The sequence below is a fragment of the Notolepis coatsorum genome (assembly GCF_963971535.1).
Source record: "Notolepis coatsorum genome assembly, chromosome: 14".
Taxonomy (NCBI): Eukaryota; Metazoa; Chordata; class Actinopteri; order Aulopiformes; family Paralepididae; genus Notolepis; species Notolepis coatsorum.
This window is the reverse complement of record NC_140178.1, coordinates 44,039,923-44,058,872: the sequence shown is the minus strand read 5'-3', so window position 1 is coordinate 44,058,872 and position 18,950 is coordinate 44,039,923. Positions and strand designations below refer to the sequence as shown.

Sequence of the window (18,950 nt, the reverse complement as noted above, 5' to 3'; positions counted from 1 at the left end):
ATCGTTTGCTCTCCTAGGTCCCTCTCTGGAGCTTGGGGTGCTCCGCATGAACGTATCCAACCGTAGGCTGTTGACTTCTCTCGCCAGGAAGTCGGCTAGGTCTAGGAGGGATGGCTCGGGACCGTTAGGATCACGGTGGTCTCTTTGCCGCCTGAAGCGCTCTTGTCGGGCGGGCGGAAGCTTCTCTAAAATCCTCTCGACATTAGAGTTTGCGTACAGTTCGTGCATACCCTTTTCTCTTTGCGCCCCCAGCATCCCTACCAGGGATTGTACCTTGATAGACAGGTCATCTAGTGAGCGATTGTCTGTGGCTGGGGGTAGGCGGTCAATATGCCTTATCTCTTGTATTACGTAGTCCCATATGCGTCCATATCTTTGGTCGAGTGCTGCTAGAGCCGCTGTGTATGGGGTAGTAGAGGTGGCATAGGCCAGCGCTATATTGTGCGCTCGGGGCACCTTGAGGTGCTTCAGTAGGATAGCATACTTGTACGGTTCATCAGCTACATCGGACATCATTGTCTCTAAGCACATTCGTAGCTCCGTGTACTGTGCTCTGTTCTCGTGGGTGAAGTCCGGAAACGTCGGTGTGCCAATGTATGATGCCATGGATGGCTGGCACATCGGTGAGCGTTGGAAGAGAGGCCTCCTAGGCGAGTCTCCTCTTACGCCTCTTGGTGGGCTGGTACCTGCTGGGTACCATGGCCCGCGTATCCAGGTGCTGTTCCTCGGGGCTGGTCGTGCGTCAAGCTCACCCGTGAATTGAGTCGGGGGTCTGTAGCGCAGAGCCGCGGGGGTAGAGCCTGGGCTGTACTGGACCTCCTGGTCCTGTGGAGTACTGTGCTGCTGTCGGGCTTGACTCTCCTCCTCTCCCTCTTCTTCTTCCTCTGGCAGGTCCTCTAGATCCTGTAGTCGTCTATTTAGCCACTCCGCGGTGTAGACCGTTTCTTCCTTGTAGCTGGGTCTCACTTGGACCGGTCGGGGAAGGGGTTCGGAGGGGGGTATAGGCTCTCTCTGGTGGTCGGGCTCAGGGTCGCTTGATCGGGTAGGGGAGGGTGCCCTTGACCCTTGTCTTGACGAGGCCCTGGAACCCCGTGCGGAGGGAGGGGGTGTTGCCCTGGTGATCAGCTGCTTCATTATCTGCGCTTGTAATCGGTCGCGCTCGGCTTCACGCTTGGTGAGAGCGAGGTTGCGCTCTGCTTCTCTTTGGGCACCGGCAGCGGCGCGCTGGGCTTCGGCGGCGGCGCGCTGGGCTTCGGCCCGGTCCCTTACCATATTCTCTTCCGTCTGAAGGCGTCTAATCTCTAGACGTATACGATCTTCGTCGCTCCGTTGCTGCGCCTGAAGGCGTTCTCTTTCCATGGAAGAATGTTCGCGCTCACTAAGCGTCTGTGCTTGGAGTCGATCGCGCTCTGTTGAGGCTGCTAGGCTGGCGAGGAATGCCTGTGCCAGCATCTTGTCCGCCTCGCTGGGGGAAGACGCTGGTTGAGGTGATCCGCTCCTGGCAGTACTCGTTGGAGATCTGTTCTCCTGTGGCGAGTCCTGGAGATCCATCTCCGGGGTGCTCTCCTCTTCTTGTAGCGGGTAGAGTTCCATCCCTGGAGAGCTGTCTTTATCCTGGAGCTCTCCGGGGACTACTTCTTCGGTCTTGGCGGGGGGTAAAGTCATGTCGGGTCCCTCCTGGTCCCTACCGTGAGCTTGGTCAGTTACGTTAGAACCCACTAGGGCCTCTATTGGCGGGGTAGCCTGGTCGATAGGGTCGGACATAATTTTACTATCTACTTTTTCCGCGTTTACCGTCTGTAGAAAGCTAGGTAGTATATTGGCAACGTAATCCTCTAAGTACTGAGGTGTCTGCCGTCTACGCTGCGGGCGATCTACTTTAGGAGAACCGTTTTGTGGAGTGTTCATCATAGGCCATGTCAATATTAATACCACTATATTAATATTACACTAGTTACCCTCCGGCTCGAAGGACCAATTGTAACTGAGGGGTACAATTCCCTGACTGTATTGATAAGTATGGTATCATTAAACCACTACCGCTTTATGTACTTTAATTACTGGCCATACAGTACATGATATATAAATATGATGAACACTTCCCACAATGAATCGGTTCCACACAAAGGTGTAATCAAGTATTTATTGCAGCAAAAGGTACATAATATACTTCTCTATTTTACTTTGGATGCGCTTATAAGGCAAAGGAATGTGCGTAGGCAAATCAATAATGAATGTCCATTCTCTGGTTACGCAGGAGGTAATTATACAACCTGAATCTTAGGGAATTATATCTATGGTACATTAGTAATATATAGCGGGAGATACTGGAAGGGTCCCCCCGGTTGTAAGCCAGCAGGGGTAGAGGATCTGTCGGTAGTAGAGAGTCTGGTCAACGATGACTAAGGAGACTCCAAGTACAGGAGACGGTGCAATAGTCTCTTGATCCACAGACGAATACAGCTGTTCTCCGTAGACTGTAGCTCCACAGTGAAGAAAGCTAGCCGGCCTCAGGCTCTCTGAGGCGCAGACTCGACTTGGCTCCTCACAGGGTAAATCCCACACATGTAGGCGTCGGCGATTCTCCGCTCCATAAATCACAGGACCAAAACAAATATAATCCAGCCGCAAAGGGCTATGTAGTCGTCGGGTAGATTAATCCAGTGTACATGTCCACACGGTTCTCGTCTAGGTCTCCTCGGGTGAAAGCGCCATGAAAGCAGCCCAGCCTGGATAAGCACTCTAGCTGATACGAGGAAGCGTTGGTGATGCTGGTCACTGTAGAACTTTAGCCGCACGATACACTATACACAAATAGACTATTACTGACTTAATAGAAATATGTCGCACTCGACGGTATAGCGCCAAACTCTGACAATTCAGTTATTAATTCGCACGCGGTCTCAATGCTCTATTTGGGGCCAAACAGGCCATACTTCACCGCACGGAGTATCGTGGGTGAGGCTTCAACTTATTGGGTAACTCTACTTCTGTATTCACCTGCGCCATATTTATATGCACGGCGAACAATCTAGTGCCAACCTCATTTCTGTCTCGTATTCCTGGGCAAGGCCGGGCATGTACAGACATGTCTTGACGGTGGCCTTGAACCTGACTCTGGAGGCATGGCTCTGGCGCCTGTGGACCGCTGTCCAATAGGAGAATGAAATATTATGGTCTGCACTAGGCTAAAGGGACATTCCGTGTATATGTACAAGGAATATACAAGGGATATCAAACGATATACAAATACTATGCAATATATATCAATCAATAAATATATATATTCGGTTTAATCTGATCCTTTGTAACAATACTACTGTACTGAGGATTATTTAACATGTACCACAGTCCCACAGACACTTCATCTCCAACTCGGTCATTGGAGAGTATTGTAGAGTGTTTTATCGCCCAGTGGGCCGCACTGATCTGCCGTATCTGTCCGTCTACATCCGTCTTTAATTACTTACATTTAGTAATTTAGCTGATGCTTTTATCCAAAGCGACTTACAAGTTCTGTACGACAAGTCATCAGGAAGGGCACAACTCTATCAGCTGAGTAACAATGTTCATCAAAGTATTGAGTGCTACAGTGTAGGTTAGTATATTATTAGAACAAGTGCATGACAGTAAGGTTAGTTAGGGTTAGATTTTTATTTAAATATTTTTCATTTCAGATAATGGTTGAAGAAGTGAGTCTTTAGTCGACGGTGAAAGATTGGTCAGGTTTCGTCTGTCCTAACTGTGGTGGGTAGTTTGTTCCACCATCGTGGGGCAAGGACTGAAAATAGGCGACTTCTCTTTGATGACCCTCCCGGAGCTCGGATAGGAGTGGGTCTGAGATGGCCAGAAGATGCAGAGCGTAGGGGTCTTAAGGGTGTGTAGTTAGAGACCATTGACCAAAGGTAGGCGGGAGCTGTTCCCTTTGCCGCACGGTATCCCAGGTCGAGGGCCTTGAAGTGGATTCGTGCAGCAATGGGGTGCCAGTGCAGGTCCCTAAGAAGTGGGGTGACATGGGCTGACTTCGGTAGGTTTGACAGGGGCTGCTGATGGGTCCGTCTCCGCCTGATAAATCTTCATCTTGTCCTGATGAAGGCTGGTTTTGGCCGGATGAATATATATATATATATATATATATATATATATATATATATATATATATATATATATATATATATATATATATATATATATATATATATATATATATATATATATTCTTTTAACTGTCTAAATGTAAAGGAGGTCCACAGTCATTTGTTTTGCAGATAAAATGACTGCATCACATGACTACGTCAAAGCACCGCCAAAGCATTCAGAAGGTAAGTGTGTGGGTTTCGCTCCAAACTTCTACTATGATCTTTTTTTAATTGTTCTACAATGAACTATGGATTACACCTTTGTCTTACTGTTGGTTCCAGTCACCCCCTCTCTCCAAAGACTACCCTCCTCATCCCTCTGTGGAATCCCAGTGCTTTGCTGTTCTTTTATTATCCTGAAAGGACTTTTGGGGAAATGTGCTTACAGTCTTCTCCAGAGTCAAAGATAGATACTAATTTCCTCTCAGTGCGTTCAGTAGAAAACTATCCGGCTGCAAGCTAGCCTAGCCTAGCACAAATGAATGGAAGTGGATACGGATCAGCTAACATAGCTGTTGGCCAAAAACACCTATCCCGGAGTTTTAAGTTAGGCTAGCTGATCTGTATCCGCTTCCATTCATTTGTGCTAAGCTACAGTAGCTTGCAGTCGGATAGAGAGGAAATTGGTATCTATCTTCTTGTCTGACTCTGGAGAAGACAGTAAGTGCATTTCCCATAATGTTGGCGTGTTCCTTTTAAGAGAAAGAATGTGCACTATACTCTACTGTAAACTCCAATAAGCTAAAGAAACATTGACATCATGATCCAAACACATGGAATGGACATTGATGAGTCAAAAAACACAAAGTAGCCATTTCCGATGTTAAACCATTATGGCTCCGAACACAGATAATTCACTGTGACATCCCCAAGAACAAGAACCATGTATCGTCACCCTCTACAATTTACAATTACAATCTATCTAAGCATTTAGCTGAGCTGTTATTGAGAACAACCTACAAGATGTCCAACTTTAGATGAGTTCAGTGTGAACCCCATCATCACAAGCAGGCTTAGTAAAGAACAAGAGCAAGGGACGACAATGCAATACTAAGAACTAGGGATGTCCCGATCAAATTTTTTTGCTCCCGATCCGATCCCGATCATGTGATTTTGAGTATCTACCGATACCGATCTTTCCCGATCCGAAAAAAAAAGAAAAAAATGTATATATTTTTTTTCATCCCAATTGCTCACATTACATTAATCCTGAATGTTGACGTTATCCAGGTGAAAAGTTAACTTCATTCAAGCGAGGCATTGCAATCCTTAACATAAATCATTTGATGTATAATTAAATCAAAGGAAATGCGTTTGTTTTGGCAAAATTCTTCTGCTCTGTGTGACAATAAATAAATGAATGATGATATGCAATTTAAACCCAAAACTAAGGCCTCAGTTTGAGTTTAAGACGTGAACATGGTCATGTTTGTTGAATAAAAAAAAAAAAAAAAAAAAAAATCCCGATTTCTTTATTTATTTTTTTTGTCTATCCCGATCTTCGGAAAATCACGTGATCGGCCCCGATCCCGATCACGTGATCGGATCGGGACATCCTTACTAAGAACTAATATGTATATGTATATATCACAAACCTACTCTTAGTCATTAGTCATACCACTTGACTTACTATGGCTTACTACCAGTGTATTTATACTTGTATCACTGTACATACTACTGTACATCAAATTAGCATACTATTCAGTAGCTTCATTATATATAGTATATTCCATTTAATCACACTGTATATTGTTAAGGCTTTTTACTGTTACCTTGCACTCTATACTGTACTTGTACTGTATTTGAATTTAATCGAATGGAGATGTTTTTTGTTTGTTGTTGTTTTACCTGAAGCAGCTGCGGTGGTAGACGTGTCCCTCTGCTAGTTGTCTCTGTACCAAGTGGACATAGTTCCCACACAACACACAGATGCTGCTGCCTTGATATTGATGAACTTCTCTACTTGGCTGATGATCATGTGAGGTCTGAAAACAGAAGAGAAACCAGCGACTAAAGACGACTGCTGCTGTGGTGGAGCGAACACACAGGTCTGTGGATATCCGAAGGAGTCTTATATGTGCTTTAATGTGACTTTGAAGAGTTACCTCAGGGGGTTTTCTCTTGGTGAGTCTGGACAGTTCTGTGACACGTGACAACTCCAAACTGGCAGCACTGGCTGCAAGGTAAACAGATGGCATGCAAATCATGGCACACATCCAGTATGTCTTTGACAAACAACAACTGTTGGGTTGAAATGTCTTGCTTTTTGGTTGAGGAAATCGGCAGGCTTTTTATTCAAAGGTTGGAAGAGTAAGGGAAGTAGACGGTAGAAGGAAGGTAACGTGTTACAGGTGGGAAAGAAGTGGGGCTTGACGACGGGTCCCTTGGGGACATGAGTGGAGTGTTACATCCCTCTCTCTCTTTCTCTCCCTCCCTCCCTTCCTAATGGCACGGTGGGGTTCAGGTGTGCTGTTGGGTCAGGCTCCCAGCTATTAATCATCATCTCATCAATTCCTCTGCCATAAAGTTCCAGTCAATTCACCACTTTGTTGCCAGTTCGTAATCTCTGTCTCAGTGAGCAGCTACCAGCCTTTTCTGTATTTCAGTCCTATCTGTATTTACAGACATTTTGCATTTTGGCTCCGTGTTTTTTGATTGTATTCTCCTGTGCGCAGTTCTGCCTGACCCCAGCCCTGAACCCCTGCCGCAGCCTGCTCAACCCCTGCTCACCCTGGACCCCTGCCACAGCCTGCTCAACCCCTGCTCACCCTGGACCCCTGCTGCAGCCTGCTCACCCTGGACCCCTGCAGCAGCCTGCTCTACCACTACTGCTCACCCTGGACCCCTGCCGCAGCCTGCTCAACCCCTGCTCACCCTGGACCCCTGCCGCAGCCTGCTCAACCCCTGCTCACTCTGCTGCAGCCTGCTCACCCTGGACCCCTGCAGCAGCCTGCTCTACCACTACTACTCACCCTGGACCCCTGCAGCAGCCTGCTCACCCTGGACCCCTGCAGCAGCCTGCTCTACCACTACTACTCACCCTGGACCCCTGCAGCAGCCTGCTCACCCTGGACCTCTGCTGCAGCCTGCTCAACCCCTGCTCACCCTGGACCCCTGCCGCAGCCTGCTCTACCCTGCTCACCCTGGACTTTGCTCTTCCCCACTGGATTGGATGATACTTTTAGACCTAATTTCTCTGCTGTTTTCTGCATCCGTCTCTGGTCTGGAACCTTAACAATGAGAGTGATCAGACCGACACGTCAGCCCCATGGAGACCTATGTGGAGGGCTACACAAGCTGTCTGCACTGAAGAGATGATTCTTCATACTCAAGGGTTTTGCCAACAAATAAATGTGTTGATGCAATTGACAAATTTGTTAAACTGGGTTTCCCAGAAGACCCCATGAAGAAGAACCTAAAATGTGTGTTTATATCAGATATGTTTTCTTTAAATTTTCCAGGAAATAACTCTTTCATGTTGAGAAAAGAGCCTATAACACATAATTGACTAAACTCTCAGTCGAGTAAGTCGACCAGAAACGATTGGCTGACTAATCTACTAAGGGGGGGGTCCCTACAACACACCATGACACGTCTTGGTGAAGAAGCAGTAGTACTGAGAGAGGTAGGTGATGACACTCAGATGATCAGGCTCCACCAAGGACACCATGTCCTTTGCGTCCAGCAACGCAGGGATCCCAAGCTTTGTCTCTGCAACTTCAAAGGCCTGGTAGAAGAGTCCAGGATGGAAAGAGGGAGAATAACAATAGCCTAATATGAATAGGAGCAGGGTGGGTAATGAACAGGTGCTAGATGCAAAGAAAATGTCCTTGACCGTTTGTAAAATGCCTCAGAAATGGGCATTACAGATGCAAAAATGCCCCCAGGAAAAAAGAGAGAGAATAGAAAAGTGAAAATCCACCCTAAATTTTGAATTTACATGTTATTTTTATAATACTGTACAGCTCAGTTTTGATTTGCGAATATGACCAAGTCTCTCCTTAAGCTGAACACCAAAGAGACAAGGTTCTAGTGATGATGTCATCAAGAGACTAATCCTGGAGCTGCTCCATAGACAGTGAGTAGTGGAAAAACTCCCAGGACAGTACCCATGGTGATTCTACTGGGATATGAGGACACTATGACAGTACCCATGGTGATTCTACTGGGATATTATGACACTATGACAGTACCCATGGTGATTCTACTGGGATATGAGGACACTATGACAGTACTAGGGCTGACCTTCGAAGCTTTTTTTGGCAATCGAAGCTTCGGGGCCGAGCTTCGATTTTTATCTTATGTTGTGGGACTTGTACAGCACTTTCGTAAACGTTGTTGTTTTTAAATGTGCTCTATAAATAAAGTGGGTTGGATTAATTAATTAAGTAGCCCCTTTCGTGACTGACGCATCCAACAAGGTTTCACTCGGCTGTGTGATTTAATTCAAGGTGGATCGCTGTTGTCGTTTGAACAACTTCAGATTTCATGGGAACTACCAATCCCCCAAATCAAGAATGTTTAAGATGAATGAAGTAAGATTTTGATTATTTGAAATATGGCCTGTGTAGACTAAACTATGCACAGAATTATGTCAGTCTACAAGGTCCGGATTCTACATGGTCCGGCAATGTAGACCTTGTAGACTCCACTACAGACCAATTATCAGTGAATGTTCATGCATTTTTAAGAAGGGCAACTTCCACAAAAAAACAAAGAACTCACCAAAACATCTCAGTAGCACCTTATCTAAATGTTATATTTCATATATGGAGATTCATATTTATTTATGTATTGCATGCATTTCTACATTTTATTTCCTATTTTGTTTATTCATCCCAGTATCTTTCTTTCTTATGTGTGGAATTCTACAAGGTGCACACACACACACACACACACACACCTACACACACACACACACACACACACACTTACATTTAGTCATTTAGCTGACGCTTTTATCCAAAGCGACTTACAAGTTCTGTACGACAAGACAGCAAGAAGGGTACAACTCTATCAGCTGAGTAACAATGTTCATCAAAGTGTTGCGTGTTACAGTGTAGGTTAGTTTATTAGGACAAGTGCATGACAGTAAGGTTAGTCACGGTTAGATTTTTTTTTTTTTTTTTTTTATCATTTCAGATAATGGTTGAAGAAGTGAGTCTTTAGTCGACGGCGAAAGATTGGACGGGATTCGGCTGTCCTAACTGGGATGGGTAGTTCACACACACACACACACACACACACACACACACACACACACACACACACACACACACACACACACACACACACACACACACACACACACACACACACACACACACACACAAATCGAAGTAAAAAAAAAAGAAAAATTGAAAAAAAAAATTTGAAAAAGATTATTTTTTTTTATTTATTTTTTTAAACTTCGATTTTTTTTTTAATGTTCGAAGCTTGTGCCATCGAATCGAACGTTCGAAGCTTCGAAGCATTTAAGACAGCCCTAGACAGTACCCATGGTGATTCTACTGGGATATGAGGACACTATGACAGTACCCATGGTGATTCTACTGGGATATGAGGACACTATGACAGTACCCATGGTGATTCTACTGGGATATGAGGACACTATGACAGTAAGTACCCATGGTGATTCTACTGGGATATGAGGACACTATGACAGTACCAATGGTGAGGCATAATAAAAAATATTGTTGGTTTCCTGTTGGTTGTCAGTTTGGCCATGGGTAGGTAGGGAATTTTTTTTTTTTTTTTTTTTTTATTCTTTCCCACGGCAACTATGGATAGGGAATTTCTTTATTTAATTAAAATGTTCACAACAACATGGATGCATGTACTCTGCCAGCATGTTTAATATCCATAATACTAAATGTTTGATTAAGATTTCTATGAAACTTTATTCTAAAAAAAATAAAAAATAAAAAAAAATATGTTTTTTTTTTCTTTATGTTTTTTTTAAAAAACTCATAAAATATATTGGGTCGCACCTAAATCGGCAGGGTCGGTCGGCAACCGGAAACCAACTATTATTTTTGTTAGGCCTGATTCTACTGGGATATGAGGACACTATGACAGTACCCATGGTGATTCTACTGGGATATGAGGACACTATGACAGCACCCATGGTGATTCTACTGGGATATGAGGACACTATGACAGTACCCATGGTGATTCTACTGGGATATGAGGACACTATGACAGTAAGTACCCATGGTGATTCTACTGGGATATGAGGACACTATGACAGTACCAATGGTGAGGCATAATAAAAAATATTGTTGGTTTCCTGTTGGTTGTCAGTTTGGCCATGGGTAGGTAGGGAATTTATTTTATTTTTTTATTTTATTCTTTCCCACGGCAACTATGGATAGGGAATTTCTTTATTTAATTAAAATGTTCACAACAACATGGATGCATGTACTCTGCCAGCATGTTTAATATCCATAATACTAAATGTTTGATTAAGATTTCTATGAAACTTTATTCTAAAAAAAAAAGAAAAAAAAATTGATTTTTTTTTCTTTATAATTTTTTTTTAAAACTCATAAAATATATTGGGTCGCACCTAAATCGGCAGGGTCGGTCGGCAACCGGAAACCAACTATTATTTTTGTTAGGCCAGATTCTACTGGGATATGAGGACACTATGACAGTACCCATGGTGATTCTACTGGGATATGAGGACACTATGACAGCACCCATGGTGATTCTACTGGGATATGAGGACACTATGACAGTATCCATGGTGATTCTACTGGGATATGAGGACACTATGACAGCACCAATGGTAATTCTACTGGGATATGAGGACATGAGGAATTTCCCCAAGGGGATCAATAAAGGAATATCTTATCTTATCTTATCTTACTATGACAGTACCCACTTTTTTTTTGCCGGTAGAACATCCGTACGAATTGGAAGAGCCGTCGCGCTAACCCTTCAATAAGCTTTGTGGTCCGGGCATAAATGTGTCCATAAATCCATTTAGTTAGATCCAACACTGTCTGAATGTATCTTGTGAAGTTGTGATTATTATCAATTTCCGACGACGACAACAACTATTAGCGTAAATTTCCTGTTTTTCGAGTCCCTGCGTCCATTATTGTCGTCATCAGTCCGCGCACCCCCACACCAATGGCTCTGCTTGGGGTGCTAGAAAAATCGCCCTTCAGGCATCATATTTGAAGCCGCTGATTGGCTAAATTTTGTTGTTATGCTATTATATATAATTTATATAGGCTACCTAATACCGAGGACGGAGAACTTTAATCCCTGCAGTATCCATGATTCTACTGGGATATGAGGACACTATGACAGTATCCATGGTGATTCTACTGGGATATGAAGACTAGGGCTGGGCAATTAATCGGAAAAAAATCACGATCTCGATTCATAGACCTATGCAATCTCATTTCTAAGTTATGACGATTTTTTTTATTAAAAAATAAATCAAATACAAATTATTACAATTTTTTTTTAATGATGACTATTCTGACTTGAGTTATTTTGTATGTTACAAGATACTTTTAAGTTTAAGTCAAGCACTTTCATATATGTTATGTTTAAGTTTAAGTCAATCATTTTGATATATGTTATGTTGTCTGTTTAAGAAAGAGTGCAATAAATGATTTGATTGAAAAAATAAGAATCGTGTGAGTGAATCATGATGTCAATTCTTAGAGAGAAAAATCGTGATTCACATTTGAGCAAGAATCGCCCAGCCCTAATGAGGACACTATGACAGTATCCATGGTGATTCTACTATGAGGACACTATGACAGTATCCATGGTGATTCTACTGGGATATCAGGAAACTTTCTTATTCAGAGCTGTAAACCCTACATTTTGATGAAGCTAATTTTGATGTAATAGCTCTAACAAATATTCTATGCGCCCACAAAGTCGGACACTAATTAATTGTCAATGGACTAACTCACGCTACTTGATGACATCACAGATGTGAGTCTTGCTCTGGTTACCAGTTTAGGGAGACAGTTGTCTATTCTTATAGATATTGATTTAACTGTCAGATAATTGGTATAGCATAATGTACATTCTGTTTTCTCTTGAAAGGAATAGTTCTGATATTTTTTACCCCTAGCCCTATTTTATAATGATGATGTTGATTGGTACTAGTGTATTTTGTGTGCACTGTGAAGTAAACTTCAGTAAGCCTCAACCAGCTTGTACAGACAGGACCTTGACCCCACTGACTTTGCATTGGTTTGTGGCTAATAATCCAGAGCTAGTATGAGGAACAGCATGGATTAGACTGTGTTGAGAAACTCTACCGATCAACATCATCATCGGTAGGGGTGTAAAGGTACACATATACGTACCGAACCGTTTCAGTGTGTACCGTACCGTACTGTACCGAACGGCTGTGTACGGAACGAATACAACGCTATGTTAACCACTAACGACCGCCCACCGGGGGCTGTTTTTTTTCACAATCTAATATAATAATATATATATATATATTTTTTTACAAGTCGATTATTAATTTCAATATAGAATATTCGTTGACAGCCCTACTACAAGTACAATTAGTTACTGCACACTACATCACCGCTGAGTGGAACATGGAAAGACAAACTTTCCCCCACTGTACCGAAAACCCGTACCGAACCTTGACTTCAAAACCGAGGTACGTACCGTACCGTGGTTTTTGTGTACCGTTACACCCCTATCGGTAGGTAAGAAATAGGGATAGCGCTAGCGGTTAGAAAGTCAGCACAATCTGTAGCTGAATATAAGTAGCTGAATTACAACATACAGCAGTGTGATCATTCATTCATGTGAAGGGGTATGGTCAAATTGCCCCTAAATGCTAATAAATGTTCCCCCCCAAGGTTAGTTTACCTGCCCTTGCCACAATTATGTGTTATTAGTACTTGACACACAAAAACAACAGGCAGGCACTGTGTGAGGTCAGGCTTTTACTGTTATGTACTATAAGAAGAACTCACCAGCTTATTATTTTCATAAACATTATCTTTGGAGAGGGAGTGGAAGTCTCTGGAGCAAGTTGAAGAAAACAAACGGTTGATTGATTAGTAATGAAAAAGGACACGTGAAAAGGGAGACTGATTATTATGTTAAAGCTGCACCGGGTAGTTTTCAGAAGAAAAATGTACCTCTACAATAATAACTAGCTAGCTACACATGCTTGAATATTGTTTATAACCTACAGTACACATATATATATTTTTGTGGTAAGAGGTAGGAGCACCACAGCCAGACAGATAATTTCTAGTTTCAAACGGTGCTCCAGGGATCCAGTTTGTCCTCCTGTAACACACATATTCAATACTTAGATATATCATGCTTTATTTTTTACTTTTCAGAGGTTAGTTTCCTCCCAAAAAAAACTACCTGGCGTAACTTTTAGTTTTAGTTTATACAGGGGGGAAAAAGTTTCATGTGAAAATAATAAATATTGATGGATGAATGGTGGTTATGCAGGCACTACAGTACACTGATATGAAGTACTGTCTGTAGCAATGACAAAATGAGATTAAGTCAAGAGGTGATATGAGATAATAGTTACTAAGTTATTATTTATAAATACCACAACATTAGTCCCATTGAATAGGAGTGGGGAGAAATGGGGCAGATAGAAAGAGAGAGAGAGACAGACAGAGAGAGAGAGATTAAAGAGAGGAGTAATTTAGGCCCAGAGGAAGCTTGCACGTCTCTGCCACAGGTCTAGCCCCTTACGTGACTGCGATGTGCAAGCCTGGGGCTTTAGTGACCCACATCGTGTGCACATCGCAGTCACGTAAGGGGCTACCACAGGTCCAGATTACACAGATTACAGGCCAATCTAGATCTGTCTCTCCGAAGAGGCCTCCCTGAGAGGAGACTGCAGTTTGTCTCCAAACACAAATGTACACTGCAATAGGGTACAACTAGGTTATGCAGTACAACTACCAGTACATGAATAAACTACCATGGTTCCTAATATAATACTTTATACTTTTTCCTTGGTGAGTATCAGGAAACAATCTACTTTGCCCCCCCCCCCCCCCCCCCCCCACAGAAAATTATGATTGAATGGCAGAATTTATCTCAGAGTTATGGTTTAGTTCTTCTGAACCTGCAAACCCATAGTATTCAATCCAAAACCAGGAGGGGATGTGACTGAGGGTGACATGTTAATCAGAAACATGTGGCTTTCTCACAAATCACACAACTTTAGCCAAGAGGAGCCTTCTTGTCTACTACTACTGTAGCTACTTACATCAGATCAGGTCGATGCTTGTGGATGATGGCACAAAATGCAAGTCCATCTCTGAATGAGGTTGAAGTGTTCTTGATGTCCACATTGGGGTAATCTGCGCACTCTACGCGACACCATGCCTCTAAAGCCCTCAGTGATTCCATTTCATGGGGCATTGACATGGAGGTTGACTAAACATGGAACCCAAATCAAGATAAGATCAAAATGATCAGAAGAAACAAGTGACTTTGTGAGGGGAACCCCCCAGTGTTAAAAAACAGTATCTTGTTAATAATAAATTACATAAGGCTAACTATCATACAGGCTAACTAACTAGTCTCGACAACAGGCAAGCAGCATCAGAAACCTTGCAGTTGCTATGAGAGGAAACCTGCGGTTTCACCTCAAACCTCCCCTCTTCAGTCTCCGAGGCAGAAACGTTTCCTTGTCTTCATCAAATAAAAAACAACGCGACAATATCCGTTTTCGCGCGTTCAAATAATTTCATCCTGTTGTTTCCAACTTGTAGAAACTTCACTGAAATCTCCGATGTCGCTCATTCGAGAATCCTAAATTGCAACGTTTGTCAACACTGTCCCATCAACGACGATGGACCACGTGATGTTGGTCACGTGACTACCAATCGATTTTGATAGTGGTTTAAGATTTCCTGGTGAGTTATTTGATACCAGCATACACAACATAACAACCCCGTTATTCGCAGTACTGTTGTGTGGCGCATACAAACTGCAGTGCACAATAGCTACCGCGCGAGGGAGACATCGGCAATCATTTCTAAAATTAGCTGGGTAGGTTTCTGGTTTCAAGTAAAGTTCAGCTCATCTTTCTCAGAAATGTGGATTATTCAGATGATGGGCTCTCAACGAGTTTCACTCTGTGTGTGTTAAGTTATATTTCCGGCAAATTCAAGTCCTCAGTATCAGAAACACAGCACCCTCTCCCACCTTGACCGTCAGAAGGGGGGCTGTGAGACTGTTGTTCATTGACTACAGCTCAGCGTTCAACACCATAGTCCCCACCAGACTGGTGGACAAGCTGATCGAGCTGGGTCTGAGCTCCGCCCTGAGCGCCTGGGTACTGGACTTTCTGAGTGAAAGACCCCAGGCGGTCAGGGTGGGGGGTCAGACCTCCAACACCATCACCCTGAGCATCGGGTCCCCCCAGGGCTGTGTTCTAAGCCCCCTGCTGTACTCACTCTACACACACGACTGTGTGGCCAAGTTCAGCTCCAACTCCATAGTGAAGTTCGCAGACGACACGGTGGTGGTGGGGCTGATCTCGGACAACGACGAGAAGGCCTACCGGGAGGAGGTTGAGGTACTGGAACGCTGGTGCCAGGACAACAGCCTGCTCCTGAACATTGGTAAAACCAAGGAGCTGATCGTGGATTATAGGAGAGGACAGCAGGAGACACACACACCACTGATGATTAACGGGGCTACCGTGGACAGGGTGAGCAGCTTTAAGTACCTGGGGGTCCACATCTCAGAGGATCTGACATGGTCAACACACATAGACACAGTAGTAAAGAAGGCGAAACAGCGCCTCTACCACCTGAGACAGTTAAGGAAGTTCAGAGTATCGGGGAAGATACTCCAGTCCTTCTACTCAGGAGCTGTAGAGAGCATCTTGACTGGAAACATCACTGCCTGGTATGGAAACAGCACGGCACAAGACAAGAAGGCCCTACAGAGAGTGGTGCGCTCAGCCGAGCGTACCACGGGTATTGCACTACCTCCCCTGCAGGTTCTATACAACAAGAGGTGCAAATCCAGAGCCTGCAGGATAATGAAAGACCCTCACCACCCCAATAACAGCCTGTTCCAGCTGCTGAGGTCAGGCAGACGCCTGCGAACCCCAGCTACTAGGACAGAGAGGCTTAGGCTCAGCTTCTTCCCCCAGGCCATCAGAGTCCTGAACAATGAACATTGAGTACCACTGTAACACTTTAGCATGAGCGGGCACACACTCAGGCCGCACGCACCCCACTTATTGCCAAAAGGAAAGGCCACTTTAAATTAGTATTAGCAACAGTAACAGTGTATTGCACTACTATTACTACTACTGTTAACTGTTAACTGTTACCCGTTATTGTACAAATTTACTGTTACCTGCTACCTGTTATTGCACAATTTTATTGCACAAATTTTTGTATTGGATTCTATTATATGTTGTACCAATTGCACATCGTTGCGGGCAAGACCACCCGCATTTCATTGTATATCCGTATGCCGTGACAAATAAAACTCTTGACTTGACTTGACTTGTATAAAGTAAGTAGTTATTATGGGTAACATTAACCTAGCCGAGACAGTCTATAAACTCTATAGACAGACTTTGGTTCTAGTAAGCAGTTTTATCCATTGCATTGATTGATTGATTGATTGATTGAAAAGTTTATTAACAGATGCCCCGAGGGAGATTCGAACACAGGTCTGCCACGCCGCGTGCAACAACATGGCCGCTATACCAAGAGGTGAATTCACTTCATTGTACCGTGTCTATGCGTCTTTTGAGGATGTGAGAGTGAGTTTAACACATAGCACCGCTACTCACCCCAGCCCTTCGTGACTGGTATGTCATAAATGTATAGCAGTAGGCCTACTGTATCTGTATGTCATGTATGGCATATGTTATGATGAATTGAAAATGGGGGACCCTGATGTAAACAAGACGGAAGTCTTTCTCTGGTCTGCATTGATTGATTGATTGATTGAAAAGTTTATTAACAGATTGCAGAATGGTACAGGTACAGTACAGTACAGCTCAATACATACAATTGTTAAGGGGATGCAGACCAGAGAAAGACTTTCGTCTTGTTTACATCAGGGTCCCCCGTTAACAATTGTGTGTATTGAGCTGTACTGTATTGTACCCATTCTGCAATCTGTTAATAAACATTTCAATCAATCAATCAATCAATCAGAAGAGGGTCTTGTGTATTATTGGGTTAGGACATTTACTGTACATTGGAGGGGGTTGCACTGTCTGACAATACATAATGACATGATCGCACCACACTACTTTCTAGTAGTTTGTATATCGATAGCGGCGGCGAGCGCTGGTTGCAGCAAAGGTGATACGGCGCCTACGGGGTTCTTGAGTAGGATCAGTATGTGGTCTGTCTGTCGTCAAGTCCTCGCGAGACCAATGCATGACAAAAGTCCCGTAGTGATGGCTGCGCCGCCGGACGCGGAGAGTTTGGAGTCTCGTATCAGTGAGTAATTATCAAAGTTATTTATGCAGCCAGTGCTCCCGACATAGGTGGACATGTATGGCGTGATCTGTAAAATGCAACCTACAAGATGACAGCTGAAAAACTGTCTGCAATAAATAAGAGGAGAGAGAGAGAGACTAGATAATCAGATCAGCATGCTAATGTTAGCTCCCTAGCTGTTGTGCTAACCAGCTGTCAACATAGCCTGACGTAGCGTTAGCCTTGCGAGCTAACTGTGTAGTTAGCTAGGATCTAACACGTCTAGATTACAGTGCGACATGTGATTCAATTCAGAAAGTTCTAGATGAGAGAACGAGAGACACGGGCAGGCATCAAACGCAAGCAACATAGCTAACGTTACACCTAAACGCCTATTGTGCATTTTCACTGCACAGTGGTATGGCAGCTAGCTGGCACAGAGCAACTGGATGCTGCCAGGAAAGCTTTCTTGCATTTATTTCCCTTACGTACTGTAGTTATATTGTCGATAAGAACATTTGGCGATTAATACAAATAATGACTAGGACACTGAATATAGCCCAAATCACGTGTTATTGATGCCTCATTTCCAATATTCTCTCCTCACAGACAGAGCCACAAACCCACTGAACAGAGACACAGACTGGGCCAGCATCCATGCCTTCTGTGACCAGCTCAACAATGACTTGGAGGGGTAAGGGAGGGTTGTGTTTCAACAAGCTCCCAGTACCAGGGCCCTGTGGCAGGGAGAGGGCCCTGCAACATGCCCATTTATGCCCACTGTATGTTTTTTGTTAAACCCATATTTCATTAGCACAGTCATTACCTGCCAAACTAATGACACTGGTGGACAGACGGCTTAGTAGGCCAAAAATAGCTCATGCATTGGGCTTGTGTGTTTCCTAAATTACCCTGTTTCTAACATTTCACTACTTAATCAAAAGCACAACTCCCAAACCGACTACATCAACCGACTGCACCATTCTCAGCCTACACGCGCTTCTCCAAAATGAGCATATTTCTCCCTCGCTCTGGTATCTCTAGCACTGTGGTGGGGATACTGTACGTTGTCTCTTTGGGAGTTGTCCTTTTTTATTAAGTCGTAAATTGTCCAAAGCAGGGAACTTTAGGAACAGTGCATCAGCTATTTTTGGCCTACGCTGTCCGTCCACCACAGTACTATTAGTCTGGCAAGTAATGACTGTGCTTCTGAGATATGGGTTTAACAAAAGCGCACAGTGGGCAATGGCATAGATACGCACATTGCAGGGTCCTGTGGCGTATAGCCTCTTTCCAGAGGGAACTTTGATACTGGGTTAGGCTAGCTGTTGCTGATTAATGTCCTTATAGTGGAAACTCTTCTATTGAT

At 43.7% G+C, this 18,950-nt stretch overlaps 2 protein-coding genes across 2 annotated transcripts in view; one reads left to right on the top strand and one right to left on the bottom strand.

The window, feature by feature from the left end:
* Window positions 1-14,528, bottom strand: part of LOC311240514 (MICAL-like protein 1) — a gene marked incomplete at its 5' end in the record, with an annotated part of 47,741 nt that extends 33,213 nt beyond the window's left edge. The window contains 5 exons of the mRNA XM_084329091.1: window positions 5,988-6,124; window positions 6,245-6,315; window positions 7,725-7,866; window positions 13,112-13,160; window positions 14,386-14,528. Coding sequence (XP_084185217.1) covers window positions 5,988-6,124; window positions 6,245-6,315; window positions 7,725-7,866; window positions 13,112-13,160; window positions 14,386-14,528 — 542 coding nt within the window. The remainder of the gene's footprint in view (window positions 1-5,987; window positions 6,125-6,244; window positions 6,316-7,724; window positions 7,867-13,111; window positions 13,161-14,385) is intronic.
* A 2,844-nt stretch (window positions 14,529-17,372) lies between these two features.
* LOC311240200 (ADP-ribosylation factor-binding protein GGA1-like) overlaps window positions 17,373-18,950 on the top strand; it is a 30,665-nt gene continuing 29,087 nt past the window's right edge. Inside the window, exons 1-2 of the mRNA XM_084328743.1 lie at window positions 17,373-17,602; window positions 18,191-18,275. Of these exons, the coding sequence (XP_084184869.1) occupies window positions 17,392-17,602; window positions 18,191-18,275 (296 nt within the window). The 5' untranslated portion in view covers window positions 17,373-17,391. The remainder of the gene's footprint in view (window positions 17,603-18,190; window positions 18,276-18,950) is intronic.